The sequence below is a fragment of the Triturus cristatus genome, chromosome 11, assembly GCF_964204655.1.
Source record: "Triturus cristatus chromosome 11, aTriCri1.1, whole genome shotgun sequence".
NCBI lineage: Eukaryota > Metazoa > Chordata > Amphibia > Caudata > Salamandridae > Triturus > Triturus cristatus.
In genome coordinates this window covers 420,351,816-420,376,334 of record NC_140594.1, presented here as the reverse complement: position 1 = coordinate 420,376,334, position 24,519 = coordinate 420,351,816, and the positions used below count along the sequence as shown (strand labels likewise).

The following is a 24,519-nucleotide window of genomic DNA, read 5'->3' as shown; positions in this document are numbered from 1 at the left end:
ACCTAGAGAGACTGCTGTGTCGTGCTGAAATATGCGTATATTGGAGCTCTCTATAATTGTGGGACCACCACAGGTCCACCCACCCCATCCCCTCCGCAAAGGTTTTAAGGGGGTGTTCCGCTTTTGGTCTCCCCTCTTTCATGACATCTATCTAGCTTCATGGACATGACAGCATTCATATCTACCCCCTAGGATGAGAAATACCTCTGGTAGGTTTAGGAGGGCCACCCCAAGGGAGGAGAGGGTGTCCCCCTATATAGCTGGTGGGATGTTGATTGAGCCCAGATTCAGGACCTGCCCCTCACACTTACCCATTTGAAGTACAAATCTACCCAGGGGGTCTCTTGGCTTGGGGTGAATGCTGTGGCTGGTCGAATTAGAATGCCCGTAGCTCGTGACCTAGAGGAGTAGCCTGCATACGCTGTGAGGGTGTACCCCCAACTATCCAGGGCTTTAAATGTCTGACCCCTTAAGTGTGTTTCCTGTAGTAAAACCAAATCAGGTTTTTGACATTTCATATATTGTAGTACTAGTGTACGCTTGATCTTAGTCCCCACAGTCCGTTAACGTTCCAGGACATTATTTTAAGTGCCAATGGATTGGATGCCCCTGCCATGTAGTATTTTGTAATACATCTTGTTTTTATTCTGGACAGTGGTATAATGATGGGCTTGCTGCCCCTTTCCCTCCCTTGTGTTGTTGTCTGCTTTGTTGAATACCTCAAACTACCACGAAAACTACTCTTAACTGAACTATTCCCCAAACTGACCCCTCCCTGCAACCCTCACCGTGGGACTCAAACTGTCCACCACCCTAATTTGCAGAGCGTCTGTCTCCCTTGTGCTAAACTGAACCATGTTAGGGGGGGTGGTTGCCGGCTCTGCCCCATCTTCCCTGTGAGCACTTAACGCCAGACGACCCTTTGTGAACCGATCGGTGCTTCAGATCAGCACCTCTTGTTTCCCGGGCGATGTCCCCCCTGTCCCTGAGTCCCTCCACCTTTGCCAGAAGATCACAGAGTTCCATGTAATCAGTCTCCATTTCATAGCATTACTACCCCACCTACTTACAGTATTACTTGAGTCCGAGTCTTACTCTTTTCATAGGCCCAGTTCTTCTTCTCATTGGTTTGTTCCTCTGCCCAGGGAGCTACCCTTGTCTCTCCCCCAAGGAGGGGTCCCCCTGGGGGCCCCCGGGCTCTGCCCCTTGTGCCCTCCATCCGTAAAGCCAGTTCCATACTTCCGCAGGCATGTGGAAAACCCAGGACTCCCCCCCCCTCAGCTAGCACCCGTAGCTTGGCAGGGAACAGCATCATTTATTTTAGTTCTTTTTCCCGGAGCGTTCTTTTGACTTCTTCGAAGCTCCTCCGCTGCTTCAGGACCTGCAGAGTGAAGTCGGGGAAGAAGTGGATTGTGAGGTTTTCATATTTTAAATCTCCTTGTGTACAGGCTGCCTGCAAGATTGCGTACCGGTCTCTATGATTGAAGATCCTGGCAATTATCGTGCGTGGCTGGGCCCCCGGTCTGGGTTGCGGTATTGGTGCTCTATGCGCCCGATCCACCGAAAAAAACTTTGATAGGCCCTTGGGACGAAGGTGGGTTGTGATCAGTTCCTCAACAAACAGGTCAACACTCTGAGCTTCCGCTCCCCCCCTGTACTCCTACTATACGTATATGGTTTCATCTGGACCTTCCCTCCTGGTCCTCGACTCTTGCCTCCAATATCTCCTGTTTTGAGAGCCTTCGCACCTGTTCCTCCAGAGAATTAGAGAATGTCTGGAGCTCCTGTATGTGTGTCTCTGCCGTTCTCACTTTTTCAGACATTTTTTGAAAATGCGCCCGTAGGAGGCCCACGTCTATAGTAACGTGACGGAGTCTATTTTGGGTTTGAGTGTGACTGAGAGCTTGTATCGCTGCGATAATTGCCCCTAGAGAAGGCTCCCCTGTGGCTGCTGAATCACTAAATCAGCCCATTTCCTCTAAGTTTTGCTTCGGAACTGTGTATTTATCCATTTTGTTGGATTGCAGTGGCCCCTGAAACTTAGCATTCACCATCTCACCAAGGCCGTTAAACTGTCTCTGCTCGCTTCCTCCGCCTCCGAGTCTCTGTTGCCCGGTAGGGAGTTATGATGAAACCCCGGTAGTCCTACGTTGTGACGTTAAGGAACCCCTGCCCCACTCCTACTTACACCGGGGGGAGTGGGGTACCACTTCACGAACCTCCAGGCCTTTGGCCGTCCCTCAGTTATAGTCAGTGGGGCCTACTGTGTTGTGTTGATGCCCGCTTTGTATCCGCTGGATGACTAATCACGTCTTCAGCCCAATCTCTATGCATACCTGTGGATTGTATTAGTCCCTGGGCAAGGGGGCCTGCCCAGCCAAAAGTTCTCCGCTGCCCCATCCGTGTTGAGCAAATTATGTATTCAATTGTTGTAGGGCATGTTCGCCTGTGACCGCAGCCTTGGATGCCGTTTCCTCCGGTCCCCTTTCCAGGAGTGCACTGGGCCTGGGCTTCTGCTACGGGGCGATTATATCTCATCACCCTGTCCTGTGTGGCTCCACATCCCCCTCCTTCACATGTGCATTCATTCCAGGCACCCTACTTCCTTTGTCCCCGCTGCGCACCTCCTGCAGCCGGGGAGCTCAGGGATCTAATAGCCACAAGTCTCTATGGGCCAGATGTATCAAGCCTTTTTGCGTTCGCATATGGGCAGATTCGCAGAATCTGCCCATGTGCGAACGCAAAAATTCCTTTTCCGATGTAATAAACCTAAGTTGGCGATTCGGTAACCTGTGACCGAATCGCAAAATGGGTTTGCGATTCGGTATTAGAAAGGGGTGTTTTTAGGGCGTCCCTTCCTAATACCGAATCACATCGGTATGTATGAATGTTTTGTGACCGCATTTGCGGTTGCAAAACATTCGCATTTTACCACCTACTTCAAGTAAGTGGTAACCCATGCCCATTATGAATGTTTGTAAAACGATTTTTAAAAGCAGGCAGTGGTCCCACAGACCACTGCCTGCTCTTAAAAAATGAAAAGAAAACACTTCATTTTTCGTTTTGTAAAGCATCTCGTTTTCCTTTAAGGAAAACGGGCTGCTTTCCAAAAAAAAAAAGATTGCTTTATTTAAAAGCAGTCACGGACATGGTGGTCTGCTGATCTCAGCAGGCCACCATCCCTGTGATTTTTAAGATTCCTATGGGGTCGCAAATTGTGACCTACTTCATTAATATTCATGAGTTAGGTAATTTGCAACCCCCTTGGAATCGCAAAAGGTGTACTATACACCTTCATACATTGCATTTTGCGATTCCCTAATTGCGAATCCTTGCGATTCCCTAATTGCGAATCACAAAATGCTATCTTGATACATCTGGCCCTTTGTTCTTCCAGCCTCACTTCATCGAGCCGCCGATGGCTCCCAGTCCTTAGCTTTGTTGCGAGGCACTGGGCCTTTGTAGTGCGCTGTTCCCTGCTGCCTCCCTCAGCCTCTGCGGTCCCCCCCCCCCCCCACTTCAGCGTAGATTTCTACTGCGGTGCTTGCAGATAATTGGCCGGATTTTGGGTCTCAGGCAATTAGCTCACCGGAGCTTCGCTACAACACCACCATCTTCCTCTGAGCCAGGCCTTGCCCCTTCCCTTGCATTTCTAAAATATCTTTTTTTTAATTTTAAATACAGAATATATTTCAAGGCAACTCTTAAATTAATTAAAAATGGGGATTTATGATGAATTAACCTCTCAATTTTCCAAATGCCCGGTATTTTAGCAGGTTTGGTTCTTAGAGTAACTACACTCTGGTATCTTCCTGATCTTAAAAGCAAGTCATCTTATATCTTACAAATAAGTGATTACACATATTTCGCAACAAAATAAATACAGCTTTCCTGACCTTTCCCCAACAGCCCAGCCAAACAGTCTAACAGGTTCTTAATCACCCATGCACACTATGTGCACAATGTGCGTGAGCTGATGCCTTGCGTCAGTGCGAGGTATACTTTAAAGGAGAAAGAAGGCAGGCCTTGATGCAACTGCATAACCTTCAGCTCACAACACCCTGCATCTGATCAAAGGGATCAAAGCTCTGCAGTCTTGGGTGCAGCTTAGGCCACACAGCTGGACTCATTTCTAACAGGCATTTGAGTGATTACAATAAGCAACCTCTTTCCCTGTTCAATTAAAGGGCTCCTTGGTAAACATCAGCTAGGTTAGAGACATCTTGCTATGGTGTAGTATCCAGCAACACAAGTTTTAAAAGTGTAACCATTTTTAATTTTGAGGTGAATGTAGGAAGCTGGCTCTGCATATACTATACCAAAGTAAGGTATACTGTGCACAGAGTCCAGTGGACCCCAAAGGTAGGTAGAGGTAAAAGTAGATTATACCTTACTCTCTATTTGTGGTAGAGAGGGTGAGAAGTAAGGCTTTATCAGAGGGTAGTGTTAAGCATTTATTGTACACACTTAGGCAAGAAATGATGTCACACACTCAAAGACTAAACTCAGACCAATTTGTTTCTATAAAAATATTATTTAGTTGTATTTTTATTTTTTAGAACCAAGCCAGGCCTGGTACAGGTAAGTGAACTATACGTTGCAAGATTTATGCAGTGTATCACAGTTGAGTGCAGGTTAAAAATAATGCAGTAGGTTGATTTACAGATAAGTCAACAGTCAAAATTACTTTTCAGTTACTTTGTAGATTACTGTGTATGTTACTTCTTGGATTACTTTTTAAGTTACTTTTGCTAATCAGGGTGATATGCCTAGGTATTCCACTGGAACATTTCCTAGACAAAAGGTAAGTAATTCAGTTTTTACACATTTGCCATTTTCTGTTGTTACGTTGTGATGCAGTGGCTTTCTGCCGGGTCAATTGTTGTTTATTCACAGATGGACGTCCGAGTAAGAACCCTGTTATACGGATATTTCCGTTTCTTGGGCTCTGTTTCCTGCTGAGTTGTTCAAATGCTCTTTTCGCAATGAAATGTCCTCGTCCTTGGTTAGTTACGGGGTTCTTACTCCGGCGTCCATTTGTGAATCACCAAACGCTCCACAGATGGACGCCGGAGTAAGAAACAGAGCCCAAGGTACGGAAATATCCGGAAATCCCTTCCGATAAACAATTGACCCGGCAGAAAACAACTGCATCACAAAGCAACAACAGAAAACGGTAAGAGATGTCCTACCCGAATCAAGTCCAGCCCTGATGAAGACCTTTCCATAAATATAGCGTTCTGGTCCCACCCACATAAGGTCAAAACGCGTCGGCTTACATAGAGGTTCAGAGCAAACGAGGACAATAAGACGCTGATTACCTCAGCTAGTTGAGCTGTAGCGGTCTCGCTCATCTATAGAGTTTGAAAATATTCTCTGACCCCATGCAGGACCATGTCAATAGATAGCCTTGAGGACAAAGTGGAATAAGGTCCCAGCACTACCTGTACACAAAATAGTAGGACATGCATTTCAGTGTGTGAACCAAACGAAATACTACATGATAGAAAAATAAAAAAAAGTGCTATAAAAGTGGTGAAAATATGTATTCCAGTGTGTTAATCAAATGAAAGATCACATCTATAGTATACAGTAATACATGAGTTTATTGATGTGCAATAAGTTTGAGTTTGTTTAGTCAGTCATATATTGTGTATACGTGTTGTATATAAATGTTCATGTTTTTCGGAAAATATTGATGAGATGTTGTAATGTATCCGGTGAAGGGATTCTTAAATGAAAATAAGGTTTGAAAAAAAGCAAAAATTAAAAATGGAAGCCCAGAGTCAATAAAAAGGACTGTTGTGGCATAAGATTTAATTTGATCAATGGTGTCAGAGGTATTTTGTTTGTTGAAATGTTAATATATTGATTCTGGCCTCTGTACTCCTCAACTGAATCATTCCCCCCGAGTTATAGGTCCTCTTCTTCTTCTTCAGCACAGCTGTTCGGTCCTTCTTCTACTTATCTGAGGAGGCATGGTTCAGGCTTGCCCCTAAATACAAAATGTAGGAGCGTTACAGGTTGGGACAAATGGGTTCCTTCCTTGGGGTGGGTACACCCCCTATTATGCCACCCTCGAGTGGGGCATAAGCCTCACTCTGGTTGGCTTGGTCCCCCATGTGCAAGATGGCGCAGACTGACAGTTGTGCTTCACCTCGCCTCCTCCACTTGAGGGGTGGGGTTGGCAAAGGTGGGCACACCTCTCCTCTTAACTTGGTTTTCCCGCTGAGTCGCCTGCCCAAAGTGGGCGTCAGAACCGGTGGGGGCCAGGTGCTGGAAGTAGCACCCCCGTTTGTACCGCTTTGTTCGCCATAAGTTGGCAGGGTATGCTCAGACGTGAGTCCCTTGCTCACTTTGCCACTGGATTCAAGCAAGCCTGGCTGAAAACGGCTGAAATGCCAGAAACCGGTCCTAGGAAGCTTGTTTCCGGTCCAGGGAAGGTATGGCTTGGCAGTTCGGGCTGGACTGTTCCCATGAGGCACAGGGTCAGACTGATTTGCATATGGCCATGTCTGAACTGGGGTGGCAGAGTGGGCTAAAGAACGGTGATGGATCAAACCCAGATCTGTTGACTGGGTGTGAGTGTTTGATTGGTTCTGATGCCCTGTCCATCACCACCCCCTTTTGTACCGGAAGTAGCAAATGGCTGTGGTAGCTCTAAAAGGCATGCCTTTGAAGCTTCCCCTTTGTGCAGCATACTCATCCTGGGGGAGGAGGCTTGGCACCTCGTCCCAGGATGTGCTTTGTTTCAGGACCTCGAGAGCAGCAGGATCTTGACCCAGGGGTCCAGAAACATGTCTGGTGGTGGCAGCTGGCGAGCAGCCACTCTGCCAGGATGCTAGAGTTAGGTAGTTTTTCAGGGGGCATCTCTAAGATGTCCTCTGAGTGCATTTTTCATTCAATCCCACACTGGCATCAGTGTGGGTTTAATGTGCTGAGAAGTTTGATACCAAACTTCCCCGTTTTCAGTAATGACAATAATAATAATCCACGTTTGTAAAGCGCGAACAATCACCCATACAGTTCTCTAGGCGCTGGGGGCCGTCGGGAAGACTAAGCAAGCTATTGCCCAGAGTCACATGGTGCTGGGCTAATCTGCCGCCGGCGCCGGGGATCGAATGCTGATCCCCAGATTCTGGAGTCAGTCGCCCTGGCCGCGGCGCCACACCTCTTCCTCAGTAAAGCCATTATGGTTCTGTGGAGTTCGTAATGACAAACTCCCAGACCATATACTCTTTATGGCATTACTGCACTTGCAATGTCTAAGAATTGACTTAAACACTGTAGGAGTACAGGGCTCATGCACCTGTACCCTCACCACTGGTATAGTGCACCCAGCTAGAGGGGTGGCTTACCTATGCCAGCACAGTGAGATGTAGGCATGGCACACAGGGATGTGTGCCATGTCCACTCTTCACTTTGTTCTGCATCAAAACACTCATCCTACAGTGGCAGTGTGTGTGTAATAGCTGGTTGGCAGGAACCAAGGGCACAATCAAAGTACATCAACCTTAGGCAAAAAGTGGGGGCAACCATGCAAAAAGGGGCACTTTCCTCCAGTGTGGCATTAGGAGGGGCCAAGTGAGCAAGGAGCCCATGTATCAGACTGGATGTCTAAAATATATCCTGAAATTCTGTCTACTAACCTAACGTTTACCACAGAAACTGGTCTGGTAAAAAAAAAAAAAAAGCAGCATTCCATGTATCAAAAGATTCATGTTTCCTCACTTTATCTCAGCACTATGCACTGATCAAGCACACTGAAGGAGTGAGACAATGAGAAGAGACTTGTGCAACTGAAAGTAGAGGAGAAACTGTGCTCATTTAACAAACATCTCATTGCATCCAATGAGCGCATGAAGTATTACTGTGCATTTTTACCATGGCCAAATATCTAATATAATCTATCATTAACTTAACCTGGATAATCTATGCATTAGTGGGGAAGCAAACAATGTTCAAAGAAACCTGATTTAGCCAATGTGTAGGATCAGGTACCTAGATAAGTTATAAGACTCATAGTACAGTTTCTGCACGACCATTTGCTTCCTTCCCTGCCGCTTCTACAAGGTACTGTGTGGGCACCCCGCCAGCCCCGCTTTTATCTCCTGCTAAAAACGCATATTTTCAGACTGTTTTACTTTCAAGCTTACCGTTATCTCATGCACACTCCTCGCGCCTTCAATTCCCCGCGCAGACATTTCAAAACAAGTACGCTTGACGGTGCCTTCCTGCTCTGTATCCAGCTCTCTACGGAGTTACGCAACCAAGGAAAAGCGGTCTGCGCGTGACGTTGCTAGGCGACCCAAGTCTTCTATCAGCCTCGCTGTGCGCCTGACGTTGCTAGGCAATAAAGGACGCTGAAAAATCTTCAATCAGCCCTGCTGTGTGTTGCCAAGCAACTGAGGACACTTTCAGGTCCTCGACCATTCTTTTGGGGCTCGTTATCTCTGGTCTCCCGCCAGTGATTTCTACCTTGTGAACACTTCGCCTGCCTTTCCCTGCATTCTTGCTGGCAGGCACAGCTCTTCATCCTGCCTGTCGACTTTAGCATTCACTTTTTGCTGACAGGCACAGCTGTTTACTGTGTGTATAGACATTTTTCTGCCTGCTTCGCCGACAGGCACAGCTTATTACCACATTTTACACGCAATCATTAGTTTGACCACAGCTTTCGTGCAAACCTGCACATATTTTCTTTGTGCTCAGAGCTCTTCATCTTCAGTTACCTTCTTTGCCGATAGGCACAGCCTTCCAGGGTACTTGTTTCCACACTTCTTTTCTCCTCACTTTAATAAGTGCCCATTTTCCTTACTTACTTCATCACGGTGATAGGCATACCATATTCCACCCGTGGCTTTGCACAGTCTACTAGAGTGATAAGCACACTCCTGCTTAAAGTGCTTTCACCTCCCTACTTTCTACGGTGACAGGTACACCCCTGTTCCCAAAATGCAAAATGTTACCTCACCTCCATTCTTCTTGTCCAGTCCAGGCGAGCCTCTCATCCGCTGGTCAAAGTGGAAGAAGGTCTTTCTCAACTACTCTAGGGTGTGCGGAGTGTCACTGAGTGGCGAGAGGAAGTCAGCCTTACTTCTACACTGCCTGGGCTCATAGGGACAACAAGTTTTCGAACACTTACCAAACGTCAATGACACCGAATCTGATAGCCTCAACGAATTTGAAATCTGCTTGAAGAAGCTAGACAAAAATTATCTCCCCAAAGTCAGCACCATCTTGGAACGTTATCACTTTGGAAAGCGTGTACAACAACCCCAAGAGTCTGCTGAAATGTATGTGACTCATTTGCGCAAACTGGCTTCCACTTGCAGCTTTGAGGACTGTCGGAGGGAGGGTCAGAAAAGAAAGCTAGGAGGCCGTATAGGTTGAGCAATGGTGACTAGAAATGTATTTCTTTACACTCAGTACAGGTTGATGGATGGTGGGAAACAGTTAATGCACCGTTGGGGTCTTGAGTTCAGTGTACAGTTCGTCCAGATGATGGAATGGGTGATTCGATGATCAAGAGTAGAGAGCTTCCGCCTTCGGGGTCTTGAATACTTCCTCGCCGGTGGTGGTTCCCAGGATACTCAGAGGGAAGACAAAAAATAAGTGCTTTTAAGTTATATGGTCTATAGCACTTTTTTCTCTCATTTTGATACCCTTCACTGTTCCCGGGTGCCGACAGTGCAGTACAGTATAAACGACGGTGTGACATGTGAGGGGGGAAAGGCGTGCAGGGGTGAAGAGGGTCAAAAAAGGGGGGGGTGTAAAGAAGGCTAGCGTTTCTGTGACCCAAAAGGGTCGTTCAGGCTTTTATGCTAGTGGGATACTTGGGTGTATGGCGTTTGCCACTCCAAGGCACAAAGGAACTCAAGGCATAAGCATAGAAAAAGATAATAAACCCATAAAGTATAAGAGACGTAAATGAAGCACATCGGCCAAAGTAAATCACACGGAACTGTTCTACCACAGCTTCCAAAGGAAATCACACAGGACTGTTCTGTCACTAACAGACGTCCGCCCCGGCCCAAACGTCCACCCCCTTCCTCTCACCCGGGTTCCACTGTTACTTTCTACTCACTGCCAATGCCGTAACTCTCCTGAGTTACGGCAGCAAGCTTGCGTCTCCCGGGGGTATCCAGTCCTCGCCCCACGTCTCCGGATCCTCGGAGGTGGCAGCGTGGTCAGCCCTTGGGGTTTCCGTGTCCAGATCTTCAGAGTTTTTCAGCGTTCAGGAATCTTCCCGCTTTTGCTCCTTAGCGTGCTCAAATCCTCCGCATCCGTCCTCGGCTGCTTCCGCTTTTGCCCCGTCCTCTCGCGAGAGGTCCCTTTTCCACGCCTCACTCAGCCCCGATTGGTCGTCCCCACAGATGCTCCCCGCGTCATCCTGTAGAGGAGAGGGTGTGAGGAGATATTAACCCTGCGGATGCCAGACGCTTTCTCCTCCACGGTTGAGGGTCGAGCCCCCGGGTATGCGGCACTCGGTCCCCATCCGGACTCTTCCTGACAAAACCACACTGAAGGAGCGCATACGCGACCAGTTTATGTTGGGTTGCACCATAGAGAAGATCGAAGACGAACTATGGCAAAAATACAACCCCAAATTAGAGGAGGTCCTCACAATTGCCAAGCGCATCAAACACTCTCTTGCTTGTGTTGAAGTGAAAAAAAGGAAAATGTCACTGCCAACACAACTAGTGATAAAATACAAACTATAACCAAGACAAAAACATTTCAGCAAATCGAGCCCCAGTCTTTGAAGCCTAAAAACACTTTCTCTGGAAAATGTTACCGTTGTGACCTGGCTGGTCACCTGGCCAACGACCAGTCTTGTCCTGCTTTGAATTCCAAATGTCTTAATTGTGGGAAAGTTGGCCATCCGGCAAAAGTCTGCAGGGCATTGAAAATTTTAAATAAACAAGCGAGTGAAGGAATTTTGGGTTCAGGAGGAGTCCGACTCTGATCTTGATGAGCTGCATTGTAGTGAGGTCTTAACTCAGGCTTGTCAGTGTAAGTGCAAAAGTCCCATCGACAGTTTTCACGTAAATGGTCATCCTGTCAAAATGCTCTTTGACTCCAGGGCGAAGATCACATTGGTTCCAAAGAGATTTTATGATACATCTTTATTGGGTAAAGTAAAGGTCTTTAAACCAGACATCAGACAACTTGCTTACGGTGGCCAACCTATTAAGTTACTCGGCTACTTTGAGGGTGACCGAGTACAAAAATAAACTCACTGCTGGGAAAATTTACATTTCCTCCAGAGGTGACAATATAGTAAGCTGGATCCACCAGGCTGATCTCGGAGTCAAGCTAATTCCTGGTGGGGATGCATGTATTATCCTAAAGGGAGATCTAGCTCCATCACTTCCTGATACTACTGGTGCACTCAATTCTGCAAAAGTTGATCAAATAAACGACTTACACACTGAGTTCGAGCTGGTCTTCAACGGGAAATTGGGTCGTTTGTCTGACTAGACATATAGGATCACCCAGAGGCCTAGCGCCACACCCGTCATGTACAAAGTGCGAAGTGTACCGTACCACTGGTGCTGAGGGAGTCCATGCAGAAAGAACTACAAAAGCTACAGAAAGAAGGTATCATAGTTGAAACTGAGGCGAGTGATTGGCTGGCTCCCGTGGTCCTCGCCCGCAAAGCCTCAGGCGAGGTGAGACTATGTGTGGACTTGAGTGCTCTTAACCGTGCTGTCATTGCCAACAAGTACCCTCTCCACAATATTGCTGAGATGCCGACGCAGCTAGGCGGGGCTGTGATCTTCTCCACATTAGATCTTAGGGCCGCATACCACCAAATCAGAATTGATCCCGATCCCATGAATCTGACTGCGTTTAGAACACCATTTGGCACTTATAAATTTACAAGGCTCCCTATCAGCCTAAATTCTGCAGCCTCTGTCTTCCAACAAGCTATGGAAGATGTCCTGCACGGGTTAACGGGCGTTAAAAATATACCAGGACGACGTTCTTGTACATGGCTCTTCTCAGAAGCTGCATAATGAGAGACTCAGGGCCGTTCTAGAACGGTTTAGGTCACGTGGTCTAACCTTGCGCGAGAACAAGTGTAAATTTAACCTCACTGAAATTGATTATTTGGGAGATAAATTGTCTAAGGAGGGTGTAAAACCAGGGGACTAATTGGTAAAGACCACTGAGAACCTTCCCATGCCCCAATCCAAAGATGATTTGGTTACTTTTCTCGGCATGTCCGAATATTATAATAAGTTTGTCCCACAGTTTGCTTCTCGCACTCTCACTCCAAGAGCACTTCTCAAGAAAGGTGTGAGATTCTCTTGGTCACCGCAGTGCCAAGTAGAACTTGACGACATAAAGGGGGCTTAGAGTGGGGCCCCCTCTCTCCAGAGTATTGACACCACTGCTAATCCCATCTTCATCACCGATGCTAGCTCCCAAGGTCTTGGCGCTGTTCTTAAGCAAGTGAAGGATGGAAGGGAAATAACTATTATATTCCTCTCGCGGGCACTGGTGGGGCCAGAAATGCAGTACTCTGTCATTGAGAAGGAAATCCTGTGCATCTTTTGGGCAATTAAGAAACTAAAAAAAATGCATTTGGGGACGTTCTTTCGAAGTACAATCCAACCATAAACCTTTGAAAGACTTATTTACGAAAAAAAGAGTTTAGATGCTGTATCCTCAAGGATCGCTAGGTGGATAGTTGCACTCCAAGACTATGATTTTGTTGTAAACCACACACATGGTGTTCAGAACAAGGTTTCAGATTGCCTTTCCTGCCTTGTCCTGAGCAATTCCAATCACGCCCTTGTCACCTCAGAATATCCGTGGGAGGATGATGATTATAGAGTGTGTGAGGTCATGACAGGCGTTTTGAGTGAGAGAGAGTGGAAGTCATCCATGGAAAGTGACCCCACGATCCTTGAGGTCTGCAAGTTGGTGATTGAAGGTTGGGGGGGGCATAAAAAATCTGAATGAAAAGACACAGAAATTTTGGAATGTGTGGCACGAGTTGTCTGTCTCCTCAGGCTTGCTTTGGAGGGGTACTAAACTCATTCCCCCTTCTCTGCCAGGCAAAGAATTGTTCAACACGCCCATCAGGGTATCTCCAAGACCAAAAAGAGGATTCGATTACACTTCTGGTGGCCCGGCATCAATCTCCTTGTTGAGCGCATGGTGAGGGATTGCTCAGAATACAGTGCATGCGACAAGGTCTACAATACCAGGGTTCAACCCAAGGTTGTACGGGAGACCCTTAATCGTTGGTGGCAAGTTCCGGCCAGTCCCTTGTCCTGGTACTAATAGACATGTTCTCCAGGTGGCTGGAGATTAAGATCACACACAACACTGAGACTAAAGACGTCACCGAGTTCCTAGATTAAGTCTTCTCGTGAGAAGGACTCCCGGACTGTCTCCTAACTGACAACGTGGTCCAACTAGCCTAGAGAGAGATGGAGGAATATTTGGCAGTAAGGGGAATCCAACACAAGCGTTGCTCTCCCTACCATCCAGAAACCAACGAAATGGTGGAAAGGTTTAACCGTGTCTTGAAAGAATCCATCCAACTGGCCAAGGCCCAAAACAAAGATTGGAAGTCAGAGGTAGTGGAACGAGTGACGATCTACCGTCTCACGCCTCACTCCACCACGGGCAAACTTCCCTTTGAGCTGTTCCGGGGGCAGAGTCCCAATACTCACATGTTTCAAATGTGGATGAGGGACAAAAGTGCGAGTGTGGGATTGGGTACTGATTCTGGTGTGATGCCCCCTAGTGCAGATTATAGTGTGATGCCTTCTAGTGTAGGTCCTGGTGTGGTGTCATGGCAAGAAAGCCAGAATTTGAAAATGGCCAAAAGAAAAGGGTATTTTGATGCCAGGCACGCTGTCACTCACACTCGTGTGCGAGTGGGTGACAGAATGAGAGTACGTCTCCCTCAGAGGTCCGCTGGCGTCTCAAAGTTCTCCTCACCTTTTGTTGTGAGAAAACTCTTTCAGAATGCTGTGAAGTTGAATGATGGTCGCATCTGGAACTTAAAAAGGATTGCCCCATGGGCACTAAGGTTCAAACCGAGATGCTTGCTCCAGATAAACCTCCCAAAGGTTAGCCTGCACTGCGAAAGAGTACTCGCACTGGAAAGATTCTGGCAAGATTACATGATTTTCTTCTACATTAGTGTTTTTGTTGTACACCATTTGTTCTTGTATCATCTTTTTCTTCGCCCTCTATTTTGTCTGTGTTTCTTCTCTCTGCTTCTCTTATTTAAAGGGGGAAGGTGTGTGATGACCTGCATGTCATCTTGACTTGTGTGTCATCTTGTTCCATGTTTCACATTCTACCTGGAGTTCCTCATTCTAGAGTCTTCACCTAGTTCGAGTGGCTTTAGAACTCCCACAAGTCAGTTGCTGCTGGCGCTTCGTGGGTAGGACGTTTTACATGTAGATACCCGCTGTTCCAAATACAGACCACTTCATCAACCCTTCCAATGTACCTGCTTTATTACACTATGCCTTGCCCAAGATAGAGTAACCGGAGAAGCCGACTCAAATACTTTCTTAGGTTGTTTTTACAGCACACCAAGGCTGCTCAGTGGTGGCAACTCGTACCATACACAGATGCAATGATTATCCCCACTAAAAATGCCCAGTAGAACCAATTGAGCCTGAGTGCCTGTTCGTGCAGGAGTGGGCATACCACCAAAGCACAACACAACAGGAAACAAAAACAATTTGCCAGTAAAACAGGAAGTGACACTGCCAATGTCCCACACTCTGAGCATCACTTCCGTTAAATATGGATCAGAGATAAAGAAGACAGACTACTATAGTGGCACACATATTCTAAAACTTGAAGTATGTCGGTGCATGCGGGCGACTCTGAAATTATACAAAGGTCTGAATCACATTAATCTTAAAAACTGAGAAACCGTTAAGTACGCTCGTAGTAAACTGTATAATTTCAGAGTCGTCCACACGCTCTGACGTTCTTAAAAACTATCTAGATCAATGAAGCCGAAAAAAGGTGCCATGCGGGTGCCGAAAATAACAAGTAGCGATGGGAGGGAGGTGATGGAAAATGGCACAGCACAGTGAGATTAAGTGAAATGCAAGCCGCGCCGAAGCTGAACAGGCGTGAAGACACAACCAAAAAACAAATATTTAAAAAAAAAAAAAAAAAAAAAAAAAAAAAAAAAAAAAGAAGGAGTTCTCCAAAAGGAACCCATGAACTGAAAAGTGTAATGGGACCAGTAATTGGGCAGTGCGCTGTGGAAGTAAACAAATGAGAAAAAAGAGGCACAAAGAGTGAGGATTGACCACTAGCAAGCAAGCATTTTTAAAGGACAATCAAAGAAACCAATTAAAAGCGATGGTGGGCTGTAAGCCCACAGAGTAGATACAGCATGTCTTGAAGAGATAGCACATGTGCTGTCTAGGCTTGATCTAAAAATGAATGTGAACTTATGTAAAGTAACTGTTATTTATGTTTAGTGCTCCAACACCCGCAGGGAGGGTTGAGTTTCTGCTATTTAAAAATGACAAAATAGAAATAAATGTTACCTCAATATGAGCGGACTTGCTAAATGCTCCACACAAAGACCAGGAAGTGATGGTATTACAGCGCTACCAAATTAAAAGGCAGCAAAGAAGAGTGAGAATTATGCCAACGAATTGTAAGTAATGGGATGGTTAATAGCCCCTTTTTAGAGATTTTTTTGTGTTTATATACGAAGGACTGTCGCCATAGCGACAGCTGTCTGCAGGCTTGACCTAATAAAAACAGGGTGACTTACTTGTCTCTTCTGTAGGGTTTAATCCCAGTGCTGGGGTTGCTCTAGGAGCCAGAAATGGGGTGAGAGAGCAAATGGCACCTAGTAAATTTGAGGTCTCAATTCGGATGGACGTAGTGTTTGGGTGCTTCAGAGGTAAGGAGCAGAAGTCTCGTAGTCAAATAGAGTCTCTGACTAAAACAGGTAAGGTGATTGGATCTGATTGGCAAGAGAGATATTTGTACAGGGGAGGTCCCGGCATCTTATGACTTCAAGTTCAGCCAGGCACGGGATCATGGTTGGACTGCAGCAAACACACTGTTCTGCAATCCTGAGTGGGGAAAGATGCCAGCAGCGGAAAACTCTGGAGGCGCTCTTCTTTCACAGCACCTCTCACTACTGCAACTGCACAGTCCTTTGTTGTACGCAGAGCTCTGCTCTCCATGCACAAAACCGGCAAAAAATGGGCAGCTAAAACGAATCAATATTCTCTGCGATCTTCTGCAGTTTGAAGGTCTCAAGACAGTCCACTGTCAGGTTGGATCTGGGCTCGAGCAGAATTGAGGCAAGGTCTCCACATGCTAGGGAGCCTTTCCTTCAGGCTACAGCAACAACTATTCCTTAATCCTCAGGGTGTAACCTCTACCTTTCCCGGGGAGACAACAACAAATTTTGCCTCTGGCCCTTTCTCTGCACAGGTATGTAAAACTCTTCCAAATAAAAAGACAAACACTGGATACGCCAAAGAGATCAATTTATATCCAATATAGTGCCAGCTGACCCACACTTTCAGAGTACCTAGTCAAAACAAAGTGCATATACTTCACAGGGGCCATCACTCCATGGTATCCAGTTCAAGATTGTAGACTACTGTGGTCCGCCAACATGCCCCGCATTGTTACAGTCAACACTACTATCACAGACAGTATAGATATTTACCAATGGCAGATCAATCCCTTGCTCAGCTGATACTTTGACAACTGTAGACAGAAGTGCTACTTGTTGCATAGAGAAGTACTATCACTCATAAGCTATGGATAGCAAGGCAATTACTTATTCTAACTCTAGATACATAGCTGTCTGGAGGATCCATCAATCCATCTAGTTATCGATCTCAGGAACACTTGTATTAGAGTATCAAGAACAGGACTCCTGGGAAAAGATCAGGAAACAGATTACCTTTAGGACTGGCAACCTCTGAGAATACTCTGGTGGAACAGGAAAAAATGTAGAAGTGACAATGAGCACAGACAACATAGACGTTGAGAGACACTGGGATGGAATATGCCAGATACAACAAACTATGAATGCTGTCTCCAAGAATAATAAACAGTGCTAAATATAGAGAGGCCTGTAACAACTACAAGGAAGTACTTAAACAAAAAATACAGGGTGCCACGTATCTATTGGAAACAATAGACTGGGGTGTGGAACTATAGCCTGGGGTGTAATCCCTGGCAAATAATACAACCAGATGAGGAACAAAAAAACTCCACCAATACTGAACTAGAAGTTCTGACACAGGACCACACAGGTCATTTGGAAGGACAAAAGATCAATTTCTCCTACTCAACAACACTGCCATAGTAACTTAGGATAGGAGGCATGCCTCAAAACCTGCAACCCCTTTCGAACCGCAATACAGTGACACCCCACTATCCACTTGACATTCACAAATTGTAATGTCAACTACACTCCCAAATCCCTCATCAAGGCAATTCTGCGAAAGTTAAGACATATCCTCAAAACCACCCACCCCCAACAATGTGTTTAAGAGGATGTGGTCAGAGCTACAGACTTTGGAGTTGGGGAACCAGGTTTGAGTCTTGGTGTTGGCTCAACGATCTGTGATTCTGGGCGAATCATTTAATCTCTCTTAGTGCCAACCAAAAATGAATGTGTCCTTGTGGAACGTAACTGGTTCTCATGTAAAGCGCTCCAATACCTTTGAGTCAAATTCGCCCTATATAAAACCGCAACAACAAAAAATAATTAAGTAGCTGGTTAAATCACAACTGCAGGTCAATGTCTGCACAAACCATGAAGAAACCAGGTAAATGGCGATTACTGTGCTATACAAAAAACAATAATGTATTTTTTTTATTTTTTTAAATCAGATGAAAACACTATACTCCTGAAATGTCATATAACCATATCATTCATGAGGAAAGGTTTGAAGCCTAATAAATTTGGGAACTCTGATCGGGATCTCGTAGAAACAAAATATACCTGCAGTTTCTATATTCATCACACTCTAAGAAACAAGTAGGCGTTTCCTCCTTAGACCTAACGAAAAAAAATAAACAGTCATGGTCTGACACCTCTGTGATCTTCATTTGGTCCCCGAGGGACTTACAATGGCCATCCTTTTAACACATTTTCGCATCTCAACGTACCTATTTACAACTCTTGATTTTCTTCAATACGATCAGTCTCTGGACTTTTTCGGTTCCTGCTTGGGCCACTGGTTTACCAATAAATACCACATGCATAAACTCTCAATTGTCCATTATTTTATTTCCTCCTTCTTCCTCAGTATCGCAACGCTTCATCGCCTGAATGCCACTCCTTTGGTACCCGTCCACACAGACTGACAGTGCTCAGAGTCCCTGCTCACCATTACTTGCTGCCTACAACCCTTGCCAGATTTTCCAGACTTAGCTGGTCGCTCCTTGACGCTTCCGGGTCTCTCGAATATGACGTTACCAAAGAAGTGATCCGGAGCCATACCCAAAGCTTCCTGATAATCCCATGGCTAGTTGTCAGTTGATAGGAGTACTAAAGGCCTATTCAGTAGGTATGGAAACAAAGAAAGAACAGTAAACCACGTAATGAGTAAACGTAGCGGCCATCTTGGAGTGGGAGGTCTGACTGGTTTTAGCAATCGTATTGTACTTTCTAGTACGGGATTATTCCACCGCCTTAAATAAAAATCCAAGATAACATTTCTATTTCTCCCCGTTACCCAACTCGAGGGTGCCCCAACTAACATTGTAATGCACCCTGTCTTGCCCTTTAGTGATACGTATTGACGTCAGCGATGTTGAACTTGCCAATACACGTCTAATTTGAATTCATATGTTTACAATATATTTAGCATAATTGCAACACATAACCACCACACTGTGGAAGCTTTCTAATAAAACAGCCTGTATCACGGCACACCTTAGACATATTCGTCAACAATTGCCATTCCAACATGGCGGCATGCATAGTTCTTTAACTTGTGAAAGTGTTTCGACATGACGACTTAGACGGATCCCACCTTAATAACCAGACCACTCTAAAATGGCGTATCAACCTTAGCTTCCGTTCTTGTTTGTTTCCGGCTACGTCATGGGTAAGCGACCCAAAAAGTGCGGTGTGGCTAGACTTCAACCGGTTTCTTAATCGGAGAGGTAGAGCGTGTAGTGTGTGGTCTTGTCCTGCTTAGCCTTGAATGTGTTGCGTTTTGCGTTCGGGGCCTTGAGCAAAACGGCGACAGTAGCTCAAGGCCCCGGACGAAGGAGTTTGAGCAACGGGGGAATGGGGAAGATGAACAAACTACCTGAAAGGTAAGTTCAGTTTAACCCGTCGGGAGGGGCACGATGTATAGGAATGGAGTTATTAGGATCTCAAGGCAAGCGGTTAAAATGTAGATGGGTGTAGAGATGAAAGGGGTGTTACCAGATGGACATTATGCCACAGTCATGGACTTTTCTTTTTCAAGTCTTAATTTTCGACTTTGTTATATTCCCTGAAGTTAACAAGTGTTGCTACTCGTCCACTGCATCAGGTTGATCAACGAAATTCCACACAACAAGAGCTCTGCTTCTTTGCTAGTGTGGAGTCCTCTCCAAGCAGTGTTACTAATTTGGCTGTCCTCTCTTCCCCCCCCCCCCCCCCCCCCCCTTTTTTTTTTTAACCGCTCTGACCTCTATCTGTAGGTCGAAGTTACTAGATGCCATATTTGTCTGATTGCAAACATGTTTGGGATATGCTGGAAGCTTGCTTATGAATGAATTCTGCCCATTGTTTACCATTGGCTTGTGTTTGGTCACCCACATTTGCTTGTTTCCTTTACACAGGCTTTGTTTTACCCCTTCCGACATATCTTTGTCCCTCCCATCGAGCATAGCCTGTTTTCTATTTCTCTGACTGACTCCTGATGTTCTCCCACAACTGCTATCTTTTCAGGATCGATTGGATTTCTTTTTTTATGAATCGTTCCACAAGAGTGCATGCCCTTTCCAGTTGTCTCCCTTGTATCCCACCCCCCCTCCCAACTTCCTTTATTGTTCTCTCGTCCTTTTGCTTTTCCGCCACCCGCCCCCTCTAAATCATTGCAATCTCAAGCTCTGTAAATACCTACACCTTGCCTCCGAGGAACTTCATTTAAATAATAAAGACCTCGTACTGCTGTGTGACCAACGCCTGATGGAGTTCTGCATTTCTATAAGCGCATGATTGTACCATACACGTGGAAGAGACCACACCATCCTCACTGCTCCAGAATTCCCATTCCTACAGCTCCCTTTATAATGCCTTTTGTTTCTAATCTTGTATATAAAGATGTCTGTTTCAAGATTTTCTCTAACTGCTGGAGAAAATTGCATGCCCACTCAACTTGTGCACACTCATTGGAAGCTGTCCTACAATCTACTTAACCATCTCCAGTGTCGAGTATCTTTCTCCCTGGCTTCAAAAGGAGAACAGCAACACTGTCTCCACCTTACTTTATTGCTTCTACGCTCTTGCTGAGCGTAAACGTTTTGCCATTACTCACTGACTTCGGAGACCTCGACGCCTCCTGCTCTGTCTTCGGCCTTAGCACTCAATTCAGTCTTTCTTGGACCTTTGTCTCGAGAGAGAAGGAAGTACCTGAAGGGTCATGTTGCATTTTTTTTCAACAAACCTCTCCTAGCTGGGCGTTTTTAGGCAGCTCTGCCAATCCTCGACTATACATTTGCAGCAGGGCCTATTTGTATAGCGGAGTCTGATATGTGAATATTCCTTGCCCGAAAGTGTGGATTTAAAAAAAGTATTTTACTAAGCACACGTTATGTTATGTTAATAGGAACTTTTATAGCGCTCGTTCACCTGCAGATTTCTTGGCGCTGCAAGAGTTACTTTCCAAAAGAAGTTACCGTAAGGATGGTCCAGGTCTAGCTGTAAGCTTGGGTGAAGAGCCAGGTCTTCAACATCTTCCTAAAGGGAAAGAGGTCTGACTCGTCTCTCAATGGGGGCTGAAGAGCGTTCCAGAATTTGGGTCTTAATATTGAGAAGTGTGAGCCTCCTGTTCTTTTGCATCTAAAATCTGTGACCTCTAAGTAGTTCATGTGCATAGATCTTAAAGTACAGTGGGGGATGTACTTATGGATTTTTGAGGAGATGAACTTGGGGCCTGTCCCGTGCAAGGCTTTAAAAAGAATACAGCGAGCTTTAAACTTGGAGCGTTGCTCCACTGGAAGCCAGTGCAACTTTTAGCAGCGGCTTGATGTGACATTGTGTGCCTTGTTGATATATAATTCTGGCTGCCTGATTTTGTATTCGCTGTAGACTATGTATCTGATTGCGCTGAAGACCTAGGTATATAGAGTTAGCATAATCAATTCTTGACAGAATGAAGGAGATGACATTCTGGATACATGCGTCTCTGCTGGAAAAATCTCCAGATTTTCCTCAGTTTCTGCAGTTGGAAGAAGCAAGCGGAGGTGACTGCTCCAATCTGCGTGTTCATGTTTAGGTCTGAGTCAATGTGTATGCCTAGGCTTTTTATCGAGTTTTTTAGTGCAGGAGGCGGGCCTAAATCGGGGGACCAATGCTGAAATTTACTGTAGGGGATAATGATTACTGTTTCGGCATTGAGTTTAGTTGATTTTTGTTCATCCATTTCATGATGAACAGCATGGATTTTTTTGAAAAATCCCTGAGAATCTGGAGTCATTGATGGGGAAGACTAGCTGCATATCGTCAGCATAGTTGTAGATTTGCACTCCCATCTGCCATAACGCGACAATAAGAGGGCGAATATATAGGTATGTATATTGGAAAGTTACGGGGATCGGGATGGGCCCTGTGGTACTCCACATTTCAAGTTTACTGTGCCTGATTTGTACGGGTAAAGCCAAACTGACTGTTTTCTATCCCCAAGAAATGATTGAAACCATTTCAGGGCCGTGCCACTGAGACCTGCTGCAGCCAGACGGTCCACCAAGATGTCGTGGTTGACTGTATCAAAGGCTGCAGACAGGTCCAGGAGGATCAATGCTTGAGTGCTGTCTAAATCTGCCTTCCCCTTTAGATCATCCATTACAGATAGAATAATGGATTCCGTGGAGTGGGCTGCGCGGAAACCTGCCACATACCAGTATATGGTGGTGTCGTTCATTATAGACTAATTTATTTTGATGCTAAAAGTCCTTTTCTTGGACAGTCCATTTTTTTTTCTCTCCATTTTCCTCAACATAACTCTACATGATTTTGAGCCAATACTTTCATAGTTAAGTTAATAACGTTTCCAATATTGTAATTATCCATTTCTTTGGGTGAAAGGGGTGTTAGTTCAGGTTACAAAGGAAGAGGCTTAGGGGTTTACTCTGTAGCTTTGCTAGTGCTAAAAGCATCCACAGGCTATCATCTGGTAATTGATCTGAGGAATATGAATGCCTTCATACATAAGTCCATTAAAGAGGGAGACCATGCATAGGATCATTCTGTTAATTGTTTTCGATCTCTTCCTGATAACTTTGGACCTCATTCATGCTTATCTTCACATTCCAGTTGTAGAATTCCATCCCAAGTTCCTGAGATTTGCTGTAGGCAATCAACATTGCCAATTCAAGGTTCTTCCCTTTAGTCTCAAGTCAGCACCTAAGGTATTGTCAAAGATGATGGGTCTGGTTATGGATCATCTACATTTAGAGTATACTGGTATTTCCATATCTAGACTGATCCAGAGGAGGGAACCTGGAGAATGGGTGCACTGGTGTGCATGTAGGTCAAGGGTCTTTTTTTTTTTTCTTTCTGCCTTTCCTGCTTTTCCTCTGATCTAGAAGATTCTTTCGAAATTGCAGGTGTAGAAAGCAGAGTGGATAATAGAGGTCTTTATTGACACAGAGATCATTGTTCCCTTTCTTAAAGCACTTGGCACTGCTCTCTCTGCGGGTACTTCATCTCCTCTCAAGCCTTTAGTTCTCTCTTAATCTCAAACTCACACTATCGGTTTGGAAGTTGAATTTGATGGCCAAGTGACTTCTCCCAAATTGTAGGTGTTCTAGGTACACGAAGACCTTCAGTTTTAAATCTTACTCTAAGCATGATGGGTGAAAGGGGGGGCGTCTACTGACAAGTGTTCTATTGACAATGCTTTAGCTCCATCCTGTGATTTCTCTTCGGTCTTACAATTCATCCTGGATAGGTTTCATCTTACAATCAGAAAGGGGGTGGGGAGAGGTTTCAGCTAGGTTCACCCTCCTTCAGTAACGAACACAAAGAACTGGAATACCAGAATTTAGAACCTAGCTATGGGAGAAAAGAGACTTCCACTCAGGTAGAGTGGAAAGGTCTACTGGTTAGAAAGAAGACTTTCTTTCTATAATTCCCTCACTCACCAGGATTTCCCCTTGGTGACATGCTTCATCATAGGGGTCCTCTCAATCTGCTGCGGATTGAGGCGTGCTATGACTTGCGGAGTTATGTAGGAACTCTTGTGTGAAATAAATGTGGAGTGCAGTGATGTGGAGTGGGGAAAAATGGGTTAAAAATACCAATCTAGTGGGGAAAGTACTTTATTCTTGCTCCTTGTTGGTATATTTAAAAACAGGTGTAACTACTAGGGAAAAACAACATAACCATGATGAGGTGGGCGTCCCTAGTGTAAGTCGATATGTTTCGAGCCTCCCCAAAGCTCTTCCTCAGGACCACACAGGGACCAGCCCTGTGCGTACCACTCCTAGGTGACCTATAAATCAGGTAAATGGAGAAATAAAGTGTGAAAGTGAAATAAAAGGTGCCACACCTAATGTGCGTGCACTAATAGTTAAATATATACGATTTACTCAATGGTACGTAGTATTTGTAGGAAATAAAACAGAACACTGTTAGAGTAATACTAGCCTCCCAGTATCCTGGCAGGCATCATAATTATAGTCGTCATTCTAGTTCGTATAAATGCTCCTCTATGGTGCGTGTAGTTAGCAACTACCTTGTTTCGTCGTGCTTTAAGGAAGGAAAACATATGATCAGTGTATCCTGTGGAGATAGTGTGTTGTGGCCAGGAATCCTCAGGATCGCACGTCGTATGTAATTGTCCACCTCTCGACACCACCACGGTCTGATACTTGTTACACAGACTCCATGGAGTGGTCAAGCGAGGGAAGGGTAGGAAGGGGACAGCAGGGAGGGAGATCTGAAATGACGACAAGATATAACACCACAGATAATTACTTTGTGTGATTTCTCTAATCCTCCCCCTGGCACCTTTTCTAACTTAGGCCTAACTTTTCCTGCCTCCTACCTGTAAAGAAAAGAAATAACGCTGCAGGTAATTCTGGTAGTGTCACACACCTGGTTGTACGTTGTGGTTCTGTAGAGAAAATAGCAAAGTAAGTATTGGTGCTACGTACCCCCTTACTTAGAAGCGGCTATTATCTGGGCCACCCACCTTGAGGAACCTTAAGGTAGAAGGAAACAGGGGATGGAAGAGCCAAGATCCTGCTCACTCGCTGTCCCTCTGCCAGAGAATACGTATACAACAAAGAGTCAACATGAAGCACAAT

At 45.4% G+C, this 24,519-nt stretch overlaps 2 protein-coding genes across 4 annotated transcripts in view; one reads left to right on the top strand and one right to left on the bottom strand.

Moving 5' to 3' along the window:
- The window catches only part of STAMBP (STAM binding protein), a 196,905-nt gene extending 178,327 nt beyond the window's left edge, over positions 1 to 18,578 (bottom strand). Inside the window, exon 1 of the mRNA XM_085636201.1 lies at positions 18,157 to 18,578. The gene's annotated coding sequence lies outside the window, so the exon portion shown is untranslated. The remainder of the gene's footprint in view (positions 1 to 18,156) is intronic.
- Positions 18,579 to 19,091: 513 nt separating this feature from the next.
- The window catches only part of LOC146784361 (RNA/RNP complex-1-interacting phosphatase-like), a 141,818-nt gene continuing 136,390 nt past the window's right edge, over positions 19,092 to 24,519 (top strand). For 2 of the 3 annotated variants that reach the window (XM_085636198.1, XM_085636197.1), the window contains exon 1: positions 19,098 to 19,314. In XM_085636198.1, the coding sequence (XP_085492324.1) occupies positions 19,286 to 19,314 (29 nt within the window). In that variant the 5' untranslated portion in view covers positions 19,098 to 19,285. Of the gene's footprint in view, positions 19,315 to 24,519 lie in introns of all 3 variants that reach the window. The other variant, XM_085636199.1, reaches the window with a different exon arrangement.